Source organism: Maylandia zebra, linkage group LG15, assembly GCF_041146795.1.
Source record: "Maylandia zebra isolate NMK-2024a linkage group LG15, Mzebra_GT3a, whole genome shotgun sequence".
Classification (NCBI taxonomy): domain Eukaryota; kingdom Metazoa; phylum Chordata; class Actinopteri; order Cichliformes; family Cichlidae; genus Maylandia; species Maylandia zebra.
In genome coordinates, this window is record NC_135181.1 from 15,285,932 (window position 1) to 15,298,954 (window position 13,023).

General features: G+C 39.6%; 1 protein-coding gene across 11 annotated transcripts in view; it reads right to left on the minus strand.

Moving 5' to 3' along the window:
* Nucleotides 1-411: 411 nt before the first annotated feature.
* gphnb (gephyrin b) overlaps nt 412-13,023 on the minus strand; it is a 111,669-nt gene continuing 99,057 nt past the window's right edge. For 3 of the 11 annotated variants that reach the window (XM_076873991.1, XM_076873990.1, XM_076873988.1), the window contains 11 exons: nt 10,709-10,764; nt 10,053-10,172; nt 8,568-8,626; nt 8,098-8,251; nt 6,391-6,512; nt 6,126-6,213; nt 5,857-5,930; nt 5,655-5,722; nt 5,424-5,527; nt 3,933-4,029; nt 412-3,436 (listed from right to left, as the gene is read on the minus strand). In XM_076873991.1, coding sequence (XP_076730106.1) covers nt 3,303-3,436; nt 3,933-4,029; nt 5,424-5,527; nt 5,655-5,722; nt 5,857-5,930; nt 6,126-6,213; nt 6,391-6,512; nt 8,098-8,251; nt 8,568-8,626; nt 10,053-10,172; nt 10,709-10,764 — 1,076 coding nt within the window. In that variant the 3' untranslated portion in view covers nt 412-3,302. The remainder of the gene's footprint in view (nt 3,437-3,932; nt 4,030-5,423; nt 5,528-5,654; nt 5,723-5,856; nt 5,931-6,125; nt 6,214-6,390; nt 6,513-8,097; nt 8,252-8,567; nt 8,627-10,052; nt 10,173-10,708; nt 10,765-13,023) is intronic. The other 8 variants (XM_076873989.1, XM_076873986.1, XM_004550459.4 and 5 more) reach the window with 6 other exon arrangements.

Consider the following 13,023-nt stretch of genomic DNA (forward strand, 5'->3'; position numbering starts at 1 on the left):
TGGCATAATTACCTCCAAAGTATAAAGTAGTATAAAACGGAATTAATGACAGCACATCCACAGATCACAAAATATCACAGTGAATTTTAAGGAAGCGTGTATAAAATTATGACTGAAGATCACAGAGGAAGCTGCATCACACTTGGAGGACTGCCTTATTCTCCTCCTAATAATAATATTACTTTCTATAAGCTTTTTCAAAAGGTTCAAACAACAACTTAGTATCTTCAGAGAGGCTTTGACTGATCATAAATCCTTTCATTTGTTTTTTTAATCTAAATGGCCTAATTTAGTTGAATGTATTTACAAAAACTAGACACTTATGTATATCTTCTAATGAATAAACACAGTCATTGCACTTGAGGGTATGAAGAAAGCGCCATTATTCCTGCCGTCATCTTCACTCTTATCCTCTTACATTCAACACATTTTACACACATCCACACTGATGACTTTAACTAAGTTCTTGTCACAGTACTATTATTCATTGCAAGCTAATTGGATCTACTGTCATTTTACCTTGCTGAGAAGAAGAGAAACTGTCTAATCTCAAGCTGCCTAAGAAATATCTCCACTGAAGCCAGGAGCTGCCTTTTCTAGCCGTACTTTCTATTTGGTTAATCCTTTCTGACACTTTTGTGCTTAACCTCTTTTCCTTGTTAGGCTCCCTTCTGCCAGTTCCCAATTCTTAAATACTTAGCTTCCCTAGAAAGATAGACAGTTAAAACCTCCTAGGCTCTTCCAATGCAACTGATTTTTTCATGTTTATCTAAGGAGCAGTGAGTAAAAGAAGTACTAAAAAAGTAACCGCAAAAATAAATAAAAAAAAATTAACAGTGTAAAAACCGTTAAACTGTGAAAAAATCTCAAGCCATCTCTATTTTTTTCTATACATGCTAAGAAAATGGGAAACAGATGCAGTGATTTATTGAAACATGCGCAAACATACATGGAAATGCATTGAGGCAAAACCAAGTTGGTATAATTCTAATGAGCTTGAAAGTCAATATTTGGTATGATCACTTTTATTTCTCACCACAGCCTCTCTTAAGCCCCTTTTCCATTAGTATCCACTCAGATCAGCAAACTCTCTTATAATTTCTTTAAGTAGTCTTCAGGAATAGCTTTTCGGGCTTCTTGAAGGACATTCAAACCTCTCTTTTGGAATTTCGGTGCCTTTTGTTCTTTTCTCTGTTGAGATGATCCCACACTGCTTCAATAATTTTGAGGTCTGGGCTTTGGGTAAACCAAGCCATGACTGACTATCCAGTTATGCATCAAACAAGACCTCAAGACAAGATGGATAGTGAACTGCAGATGGATACACTGAAGGTCTACATGCTTCTCTTAGGTTGTGTTAGATTTTTTTCCTCTTCTTTATGTCATTTTTTTGTAGATTCAAGTAAAGAAATGGAAATAAATAAATCTTTTCTTGTGACAGGCTGCTAGTAACGACGTGCCTAAAGATACAATTTAAAATTGGTTCCTTGATAAGTTTTCTGATATGTGTAGCCACAACACTGGTTCATCTCTCGAGTTAGGTGTGATATTGTTGAATGATTTACAGGTCAGAGTTAAGTAGCTTAAAGAAGGAAAAATCAGCCAGTGTCCGAAGAAAGACTTTGAAAGCCCCTCAGAAAGCCTGAAGAACTATTGCTCAAGACCACTACAAGAAGTCTGGCTCCTTGGAAGTAAAATCTTAAGAAATGAGCAATGACTCAAAACTTTTGCACAGCAATGTCCATTCAAAGTCATATAAATGAAACCACATTAGTTCAGTATTAAAAAACAGACCCTAGTTTTAACAACTTTACATGCTACTCCTAAGGAGGATGAGAAAAATAAAGGGATAGAAAAACTGTAAAATAGTGGAAAGCTGAAATTCTTTGGACCCTTTAAGTTAAAAGTCACAAACCAAAAAAATAAACAGAAATTGTGATTTTTCTTGAACATTTAGTCAAATCCATATTTAATAACTGTATTCACTGAGTCCCTCTTGTTATGATCAGTGATTGTTAAGGCTGGTAAACTCTTGATTCATTCATACACTCCTCTAACCTTCACGCTACTTTTAGCCCCAATGAAGAAATTCACTGCTTTTTCATTAGATATATTTTATTTAAAAAAAAAAGGAAACCCAACAAGAACTTGTTTTTTTTACATAATGATCAAGGATTTTATTTTCGTAGTCTCTTTCATCAGTTTCATTTCATTACAGAAAATGTTATAGTACAGCGTTGTTCAATGTCTCCTCATTGCTTAATAATTTCCTTAGGAGTGCTGGTCACATATATCTGTACAATATGATTCTTATTTTTTTCTGTACATTTTTTGTGAAGTTGGTTAAAAAGGCTGTCAGCACTTAAAGAAGCTGTTTCTTTTCTTTCATTTTTTTTTTCTTAAATAGTTGATCAAATAAAAGATTATTTTTCCCAGGTTCAGCTCGCTCGTGGTGGGGTTTGGGACGGAGTTTACACCCGGTCACCATGAATATAAGGAAGCTTTAGGGTCCTGGGCCGACTGGGGTGTGCCCCCCCTCCCCCCCCTCCCCACCCTCCCCGACACCGCCTCTTCCTTGCCCAGGCATTTGGCACTGCGCACATAAACAAGACTCACAAGATAAACAACAAGCAAAGCTCTTTGTGAAGCCATTATGATGCATACTAATGAGAGAAAAACAGAAGTGTCACCTTGATGGGCACTCCAAAGAGGAAGTGGCCTTTATGTGCCCCCCCTCTTCCTCTTAGCTGAGCACCGTGGGGAATCTGGAGCCTTCCTCTGTGTTTTCTTTATTTTCATAAAACAGAGTATTTTTTTTTCCCACTAAAGATGAGAAAATAATAATTTTCTTTTTTTTTCTTTTTTTTGTCCTGGCAGGCACCTACAGCTGTCTATTAAAATGCTACTGCTATAGATAAGGTCTAGCATTGAACACACAAAGCAATTGCAATGAAAGGAACAAAGTTGCCTTAATATAATAATGATAATAATAAGAATAATGATAATAATAATAAGAATAATCATAATAATATATTACAGAATAAATCTCTTTTTATAATTAGATTTTTTTCATTAAAAGTTATATTTTCTTTGTTTGAAATACTATAATCTTTTTAAATTAGTTTTTTCATATGTATCTAGGTTGTGATCAAGATGTTGACTATACCTCAACGTTATCCAAATCAATAAAAACTAGCTGTGCCGTTGCATATTACAGAATAGTCAATGATATGTGGACATGCACCGTGAACCACCCATTCCCTCGCTATGTGACGCCGTTTCTCCGTCCCTCCGTTATGACATCATAGCCGGCCGATGACCATGACGTCGACCACCTCGCCCTTGTGCAGCTCCACGTATTGCTCTGTTTTCGGAGGTAGCATCAGGAGCCCGTTAGCACTGCGCATGCTCATCAGTCTGCTGTTCACCTGGTTCCCTGCATCAGAAAAGATGATGAGGGGAAACAATAATTGCTGTTAAAAAGAGCAGTTTTTATTTTTTCCACTGCCAAACTGGCTAGTATTCAAAAACTACAGAAACCATGTATTTGAAGTAGTTTCACCTGCAGTAAATCAAAGAAACCCCGAGGCGAGCCTAGTATGGAATCATGTCTACTTCTGCTCCGTGTTCCATATAGAGATTGTGAACACTGGTAAGTCTCTTTATTATTTCCACTCTGACGAATACTAAACGGCCAAAATGATCACACGTTTACATGACTGGGAATCGAAATGCTGATCTTCAAACTCGTCTAAGAAACTGCTGCCAGTCTTGTCAGTCCTGATAATTTAAGGTGTTCTTAAATGATTGCACTTATGTTTAAAAAAACAACACAATTTTTGTAAATCACTATAAAACTAACCACACCTATGAGTGTTATTTTGTCATTGTGCTCAAATGTTATTTTCCCCCCACAGATGCTGGTTTTATACCTGTGCTCTGTGCCCACGGCAGAGGCTCCTGGTGATGCCATGTCAAAATGCAGCGGTGGTATTCAGGGCGAGGGTCCAGCTTCACATCACAAGACAACTAGAGTGAAGAAACACACAACATAAATTCTAATGCTGCATCACCCTTTTTTAATCACCACTGTGCTTGAAGTATGAAATTGAAGAGGATACACCCAATGTAGTGGAGAAAAAAATGCAAAATTTGCTTTCAGACAATTTCTTGGAATCCATCTGGCTCTCATGTTACTGTTACCTGGAACCACAAAGACAAAAGTCACAACAGGAGTCTTGCTTGAGTTCAGATGTTCACGTACACTGATTACAAAATGCTAAAGATGCTGGTGAAAGCCACAATCTAAAACATGCATGACTTTCTTTCCGACTTTCCTGTGCACTCTGGTCTGGACAAGCTTTTGGACTCAGTCACACTTCATGTTTATTTAGCATGTCTTTTAATTTTCAACCAAGTCCCAGAAGTTGAATAATAAACAACCTTCCTCGGTCTTGAATGCCACACAATAGATGGCATATCTATACCAAGTGAATTCCAACAGAGCTATAATTTAAAGCCTAGCAGAAGTGAAAAAACCAGGCTCGTCCAAATATGGCCTCTTCTAAAAAAAACAGAGTGCAGTAATCTTCAGAGCCACAGCCATCTTTTATATACAGTCTATAGGCTAAACACACATGTACACACACAAATCTTCTAATGGCAAAAATCCAGATCTGAACTGTCACAAAATGTAAGCAAGTTGGGTAAAATTCTGCCAAACACATTTAAAACAGGGCAAATACATTAGTTCAAAGATTATCTAAGTTTGCTGGCAAAAGGAAAGGTTTTCTCAGAGTATTATCTGACCTGTGTCTGATGCCATCTGCTTTGGGAAATTGTCTGGCTACATCTGGCGAAGGCCATCATTTGCACCCCTAAGTGGCAGTAATGTGTTCAAGTTGATTTCTAACTGCTTTATAACAGCAAATGATGTAACACTGCACCCTGAATAGCACCCATAATGGCAGGGGACCAGATTGCTCACTCCATGATGTTAGTTGGGGACATAGGCTGTGTGTGCTCACTGTGTATTATCGTGATATGATTTTCTCACTCTACAGTTATGAATATTCATGACCGGGGAGCAGGCCTTTGGGTCAGTGTGGGCCGTGATTGGTTCCTCTGTCAAATCAGAGCAAAACACTGTGGTCATAAATATGTATCAAGCAGATGATGAAAATTATATCAAATCATGGCTGCAACGGGCTGCAATAATACACCCTGTTTTTTTACGTATAAACATAACTGTAAATGTCCCCATATATTATATATTCTCTCTGTTGCAGCTGATTGCATCGACACTCTTAAAGCCTATTTGTTACAACAGCGACTTTGAATCATCCCTCACAGGAGCAAAGGACACTTTTTGCACTTGGGAACGCGATGAAGTCAGGATGTCCCAGTTGCCCTGTGTGTCCTACCCTCGCTTTGATGATGGTGGGCCTGGGGTCCAAAATACCCTGCATCTTTCTCAAGGCAGGGATGACAAAAAGATTACAGGTGACAACAGCAGACACGGGATTTCCTAGGACAGACGGGGGGACAGAGAGAAGAGGGCGAGGAGAGAAAGCAAGGGGGGGGGGGGGAAATATGTGAGTAACATCTCTGCGCAAACAGCGGAGTGAATCACTCTTTCTCTCAACTTCACACACTACCTGGGAGGGCAAAGATTAGTTTGCGAGCACCATCTATGTCCAACGTGGCAAAAGTTGTTGGGAGACTGGAAAAAAAGACAAAAACAAACATAATTTCTAAATTCTCCACCGGCTGTCATTTTACACCACATGACTCCTTCTGCATGTCATTTGTATGTATTGTTTGTGAAGCACTTTTGAAGCGGATTCTTTTTCTTACCCTGGTTTCATGAACACACGACCAAAATGGATCTGAGCATGAAGATCGATATCCAGCACCTGCTTAAGGTAGTCCTAAAAATGATGTTAGAAAGAAAGAAAATTAAAATCCTTAAGAATACTCAACAGACATGAAGAACAAGTACTCCAAAAAATGTGTTTCATAAAATAATGAACTCAAACGAACTGTGAAGCTCAGCTGTCTGGCTATCAGCTACCACATGGTGTCAGTACAACACAACTCTACCACTGGACTTTCTGCCACTGTACCTTCTCTCCCATAGACACTCCTCCTGAGGTGATGATGACATCAGCACGGCTGATGCCTTCATTCAGAGCGTTGAGAAGGTCATCGGGGCTGCAGGGCACAGACAAACATATACATACAAATGTCAAGCCCCCCGCGACACCCAGGACAGAGAAATCACAGAAAATGAGAAAACTGGCCTATCTTTGGATAAGTACACAGGGCTTATTAAAAGGACAAAAGCATAGCTAAAGGGAACTGTGGCAGAGGCAAGATCTGACGGCATACTTGTCTCCCACGATGCCCAGATTGATAGTGGGGTAGCCATGTTCCTGAATTGTGGCCAACAGGGTGGAGCGATTGCTGTCCCTGATCTTTCCAGGATGGAGGTCATCTTCTGGGTTCAGAAGCTATCGCCCAAACAAATCACATGTTAGAAACTCCTATTTGATGGCAATCTTTTATTATTAGTTGTGAAAATCATTAAATAAATCATTCTGCATCTTTTTGATTTGCGATGAGGTCTGGTAAGTAAAAAAATAATTATTCTGCTGGAAGATGAGACAATATTATAATCCTTATGCAAACTTTTTCATTTTTGTACCCAGTCATGTAGTTACTATATTTAACATGCTCTCTGTACTGAATAAATCTGCTTTGGTTCTATTACCCTTGAGTTAAAAATGCTGCATAAAATAATACTTTAAAACTGAGAAAAAAACACTTTCTGAAGTTTCAAATTAGCAACACCCATCTGTTGTTCGTGCTAAAGTTAGTGTCATCTAAACCAATGCACTTTAAAGATGTCAGCTTGGCCTCTGGGAACTTGTGAGGTGCTCTTGTCACCATTTTGTCACATTTTAAGACTAAACAGTAGAACATGACTGACACATTTAAAAGTCTGAAATACACAATGTTGCAACAGACAGATTTCCTTAACATTTACTGCGTGTAATTATGTAAGAGTCTTTACAAAAATAATATGAAAATGCTTTTTAAAAATAAACATTTTAATTGCACGATTATTTTTACGATCCACCTGACTCTTCTTCTTGTATTACAAACCCACCTGTCACCATGTTGTCAACCTGGTCTTTCATCATATTCATTACTTTTTAAATGCTCATTTATTGGCTGTTATCAATGCAGACACTGATATATCAGAAAAAGCTAATATCAGCCAATATCTTAGAGTCACTGCTTTTCCATTGCCCCTCTCCTTTTCTTAGTCCTTCCATGAGATGAACACGGGCATACGCATGTGGTTCATGCAGTCTTTCAGCTTCATGTTCTAAAAGCGCTACGCTTAACTGACGGTGCCACCACATCTTACTTCCATGTGGCACCATGACACTCTTTATAGCACATCACCTGATCAGGTTGGAAAAGAGCTTCAATTAGCCAAAGTCTGCCGTCATGGATTAGGTTTTGTAATATCTGAAACTGGAACACTGAAGAGGTACAGAAGTTGTATCTTAAAATCTTTGAATCACAACATGTTAAAAGGATATCATGGATTTTTTTTGTCCACTGCCACCAAAATAAGTGCTCATGAATAAAATGTAGCTGCATCTAATCCTCTACTTCATAAGACGGCAGATGAGTGAAATATGCTAACAAACAGGTGATAAAGTTTAAATATGGGTCTGCACGGCCCTGAAAATGGAGAGCTATGCATATTCATGCACCCCATGAAATTTAAACTGCGCATTAGTCACACAGAAAATGCACAAATCTGACTCTACTGTTTAAACGAAACCACCTGGTCACAGATAAACACGTTCTTCACAACTGAAAGCACATGTGAAACAGCTGACTGCACATTCACTTCTAAATGATGTTCTGTTGTCGCCAGCCAAAGCAAACAATGGTGATTGTGCATAAATATGAACGTGGTGTGTTGTTAGGAAAAAAAGGCATACTGTTGTACCTTTCGCAGCCAAGTCGAGAGGCATAATTCACCACAACAAAAACTAAGATTTTCTTAACCTTTACCTCATTTCCTGTGGACATGACGGCCACCACAGGGAATTTTTGGACCTCCACCTCTGTAACTCCAACAGTGGCCAGGAGGCCAATTTCAGATGGGCCCATATGGGTGCCCTTGGCCAGCACGCACTCGCCACGCTTGATGTCGTGACCGATAGGCCTATGAAGAGATGGGCACTAAACATTTAAAGCCTGCAAGAACAAGGGTACTGCTACATTCACCATAGATGTTCTGGTAAAGACATGAAATGTGTTCTAAGCATCTGTTTTCCTTCAGTCTTCATCATTATTATAATGTTAAATAAAGAACAATAATAATCAAAAACATGCAGACAGACAGAATTATAATAACGGCAGTAGTAGTGGTGCACTATACCTTGCATTAATCTTTTTCAAGTTAACTCCCAACAGTGTCTTCCAGCCTTACAGTATTTAATAAGTATAATACATAGCAAACATCTCAGTCACGGACTAACCTGATGTCCTGCCCTGGGCGAGCTTGTACTAGGATTCGTACCTCCAGCTCCTCCGTCCCCTACCGGAAAAACATTTATCACATTGAACAGGCTGGGTCAGTGACAGATAAGAAAATGATGCTTTCAGTATTCTGTCCATTTCTAGGATAAAAGACACTATATTGCCAAAAGTAGTCACTTGTTTCCCTTCACACATATATGAACTTGAGTGGCATCCCATTCCTAATCCATAAGGTTTAACATTATGCTGATCTGCTGTTTGCAGCTATGAGAAGTTTGAATTCTTCTGGGAGGGCTTTTCATAGGTTTGTTTATGGGAATTTTTGACCATTCCTCCTAGATGCACATTTGTGAGGTCAGACAGTGTTAGATGAGAAGGCCTGGCTCACAGTCTCCGCTCTAATTGATCCCAAAGGTGGTCTGTCGGGTTGAGGTCATGACTCTGTGCTGGCCAGTAAAGTTCTTCCACACCAAATTTGTTTACTGTCTTTATGAACTGCTTTGGTCTGCAGTCATGTTGAAACAGGAAGAGGCTATCCCCAAACTGCTATCCCACAAATTTGAGAGCTTGAAATTGTCCATGACTGGAGCCCATCCCAGATGTCACAGGGTGACGGGCACATAGTGGACATGTCACCAGTCTCTTGCAGCTCCAACACATAGACAGTTAACCTAGCATTCATGTATTTGGAATTTGGGAAGCAGTTGCAGTACACAGAGAGAATCCCAACCGATCACTGCCTGAACCAGACTGCCTGAGCATGGTTCTCCTGGAGCTTTCTTCCTGTTAAAATTGAGTTTTTCCTTCCGACTGTCGCCAAGTGCTAGGTCATGGGGGTCAGCTGATCGTTAGGGTTTTCTTGTCTTTACCTTACAACATAAAGTGATTTGAGTTTACTGCTGTTGTAATTTGGCACTATATGAATAAAACTGAACTGAATTAAATGAAACCTTTCACAGGTTTGGGTTAAAGACAACCTTATAGGATGGTTATAATAAACATAGCTGAAGTTTTTAATAAAGATACTGGCATGTTAAAAAGGAAGTGAGACAAAAGCTTGGGCTTGAGGGCGCCATGGATGTTTGGCTTCTAATGTTTTTCTTCTCTTGACCAAGCTAACATCAGCTTGGGATGGATTTCCTTTTATGGCCAGGTGTGCCCTTAGCTGTGTCTGTGGTGTGGAATTGGTGCTTACATGTAGTGGGCATTGCTTGCAATAGCCAGGTGAGGGGCAACCAATTAAAAGAAAGCAGGCCTCGGGCCTTAAAGAGACATGCGCTTAACAATCTTGTTCAGACAGTAGATGAACCCAGACACTGCATCAAAGGCCAGTATATAATAATAATTATTACTTTTTAAAACTATGAATCATGGAAAACTGAGTAGTTTTAGATTCAAAATATGAAGCTGGAAATGAGCATACTAAGGCCTTTTAGCGTTCTGATTCTGACTGTCCTTCATTTAGCATGAAACTTCACGCTCACGTCTTCTGATTCGCGGAGGAGCTCGGTATCTTCCACCTGGACTACAGCATCTGCCCCACAGGGTATAGGGGCACCCGTCGTCACCCTCATCACTTGGCCAGGCATCACTGTCTGGGTGGGCTGTGCAAACACAGAAAGGTAAACATAAGTCAAAGATACAGGAAAGGACAAACAATATCATGTCAAATTTCAAACACTGGGTTAACATTTAACCCATAGGTGTTATGGAATAAATGACGGACTGTTTGTGACTGAAGTAATCTATACAATAAAACAGAAAACTGACTTTATGTACATCATAATTGCAATTTTAAGAGCTTATAAAGGCAAACAGGAAACAGATGCTTGAATGTGTGGTGATGCTGTTTGAGAGGAGATGTGAGGGGTTGTCGAAAATATGTCAGGCTTACTTTTGTCTCAGTGATCTCATGTGTTTACACTTTGACTTTCTGGCCATGCTTTGGTGCGAAGGGCTTTTCATCACCTGCTAAGGGAACACACTGATGTGCAATTACAGGCTGGTCAAGGCATAAGGTGAAGGGCAAAAGTGAAGTACTTTATTTTCATATCCAGCTTATGTGGGTGTTTGTGTGAGACCGACTGTGTGAGTGAGGGTGTCTTTGTGTGCTTGCAGAGGTGTCAGCGTGGACACAAACCTGCTCTCCAGCTTGGGACTCTCCAATGATGAAGCGGTCGCCTGGGCCGTCAGCCGCTAGAATAAAAGAAAGATTGAAAAGTATTACGCACGAGTGCAGGCGAAAACCTGTGGGTGTGTGGGAGTGTGTATTGAGCTGAGTCATTTCTTTTGGTAAAATACAGTGAGAAATGATAAAAACAAGATCTGGGGGGAAAAGTTTATTAAACATCTCCAAAATAGACACAAACAGTACTACCAGGGCAAGCAGATTTTTACAGTTTTAATCAAAAATCAGTCTGATAGCCTTTGCACAGCCCAACCCTTATTGTTACTGCAGCCAAGTACTGTGACCGACCAGAGCAAACACAAAAATTGAGAAATCAAGAATCATTTTTAGCATCCCTCTTTATCAATTAACAAACACACAGAAAGAGGAACGAAAGTCATCACAAGATGCTCTTTGAACACGGATATACTGCATCCTTTGACATTAAAAATGTCCTTGCCGGGTGAATCTGCCATTCTCTTTAGTGCAGAAAGTTTAAAAAATCCCATTGATGACATCAAAAATCTGTTTTGACATGAAGAGGTTTTTCACATTTTTGGGAAAAACCTGAGAGCCATGACGGAAATATAAGTTTCTATGGGTTTTTATGGAGCATCTCTCCTCATCTAACTCTGCTTCATACCAATGCAGTTCTTAGTATTAACATCTACTGCATTTTTACCTGTTCACACTACACACGTAGCAGAACCCAGGACTTCCCTGATCACTTTTTGGATGTTAACCAAGGCTAATTTGTCAGCTTCTTGGTGCTTTTTATTACTTAAAGTGACAATAAAAGGCAGAAGCTACACTTTGGTAAAAGGAAAAATTCAAGCTCTAGACAACAGACTCTTTTCAGACCCATATTTTAAGCACTATAATTTCTAAAAAACACACGTATCCTTTAGCAGGCAACAGGCCCTTAGGACAGATGCAGAAAATCCTGAGAGATCTGTGGTATTCTTCTCCTCCTACTCGTTCAGTAGGAACCAACAGCAGATGTTATGTACAGGAGGTTTTGAGCTGCCTGAAGTCAGCGAGTTGTCACCCTGTTCTTCAGGTTAACAGAGCCCTCAGTGCTTTACAGGACTCCCTTCATTTAAAATACTGACAGAAAATCTCAACCAACGTCTTCTGAATCTCACCTAGAAAAACACTAGAAAGGAGTTCTAACAGCCATAAGGATGAAACTCTGAGAGTTGAATGTCTGAACAAAGGTAAATCCTCCACCATTTGAGAATTATCTCTTGCCACCTGGCAGCTGTGGAGGACAGCCTCGTTTATGTACAATAATTGAAAGGATCACCGTTCAATCACAGCGACAGAAAAAGCCTTTACATTGTCCAACAAGCAGTTTTTTCCTGCTCCGGTGTCCTGCAGTGATCTCACTGGGACAGAAACAGTTAGTCCTTCTGCAGCATCACTGCTCTGTTACACAGCAGTGACTTTACGAATAAGATGACATGACAGGCACGTACAGCTGCGTCAATGTGAGGTAGAATTCAAAAAGTAACCTTGATTAGTTTTCTTATTTCATAATTGTCTTTTCAACTGTCAGATTTCACTATTAAAGCTTTGTCTCTGTTATACCTTATAAATATGCTCGGATCAGTTGAAAAAATTCTGCAGCAGTGCCTAACGGGAATCAATCACAATCCGCCATGTGAGGAAGGACGTGTGAGTGCACAGTATTTCCTCAAAATAATGTGCAATCTATTTACACTATTTAATTGTATCAAAAGGTTGCACATCTTTTCAGGTTTGTACTTGCTTCAGTTTCAGTCCATCAACTTTTTAATAGTGCTGTCAGCGTTAATCTCGTTAAAATGACCTTTTAACGGCATAACCGCGTTAATGCGGCAAATCTCCGTTAGCAAGTTAGCACGGATCACCCTGTGCGTGGGGCTGTACGGTGTCAATGCATTAGCGCGGTTAGCTTGTTAACACGTTAGCTTCAGTCTCAGTCCATCAACTTTTTAATAGTGCTGTCAACGTTAATCTCGTTAAAAGCGCGTTAACGCCATAACCACATTACGCATTAACGAGCTAACCGCGCTAATGCGTTGACGCTGTGCAGCATGGGGTGATCCGCGCTAACGGAGATTTGCCACATGCAGCAATTTTAACGAGATTAACGCTGACACCACTACTCTTAAGTATATGCACTGCTTTTGAAGTGATCCACTTCTTTATGTTACTTTTGTTTAACTAGATCGGCAAAGCATAATCAGTACAGTTTTGAATTTTTCTTTAGTTTTAATTTTTAAATGAATATTTTATTTCCATTT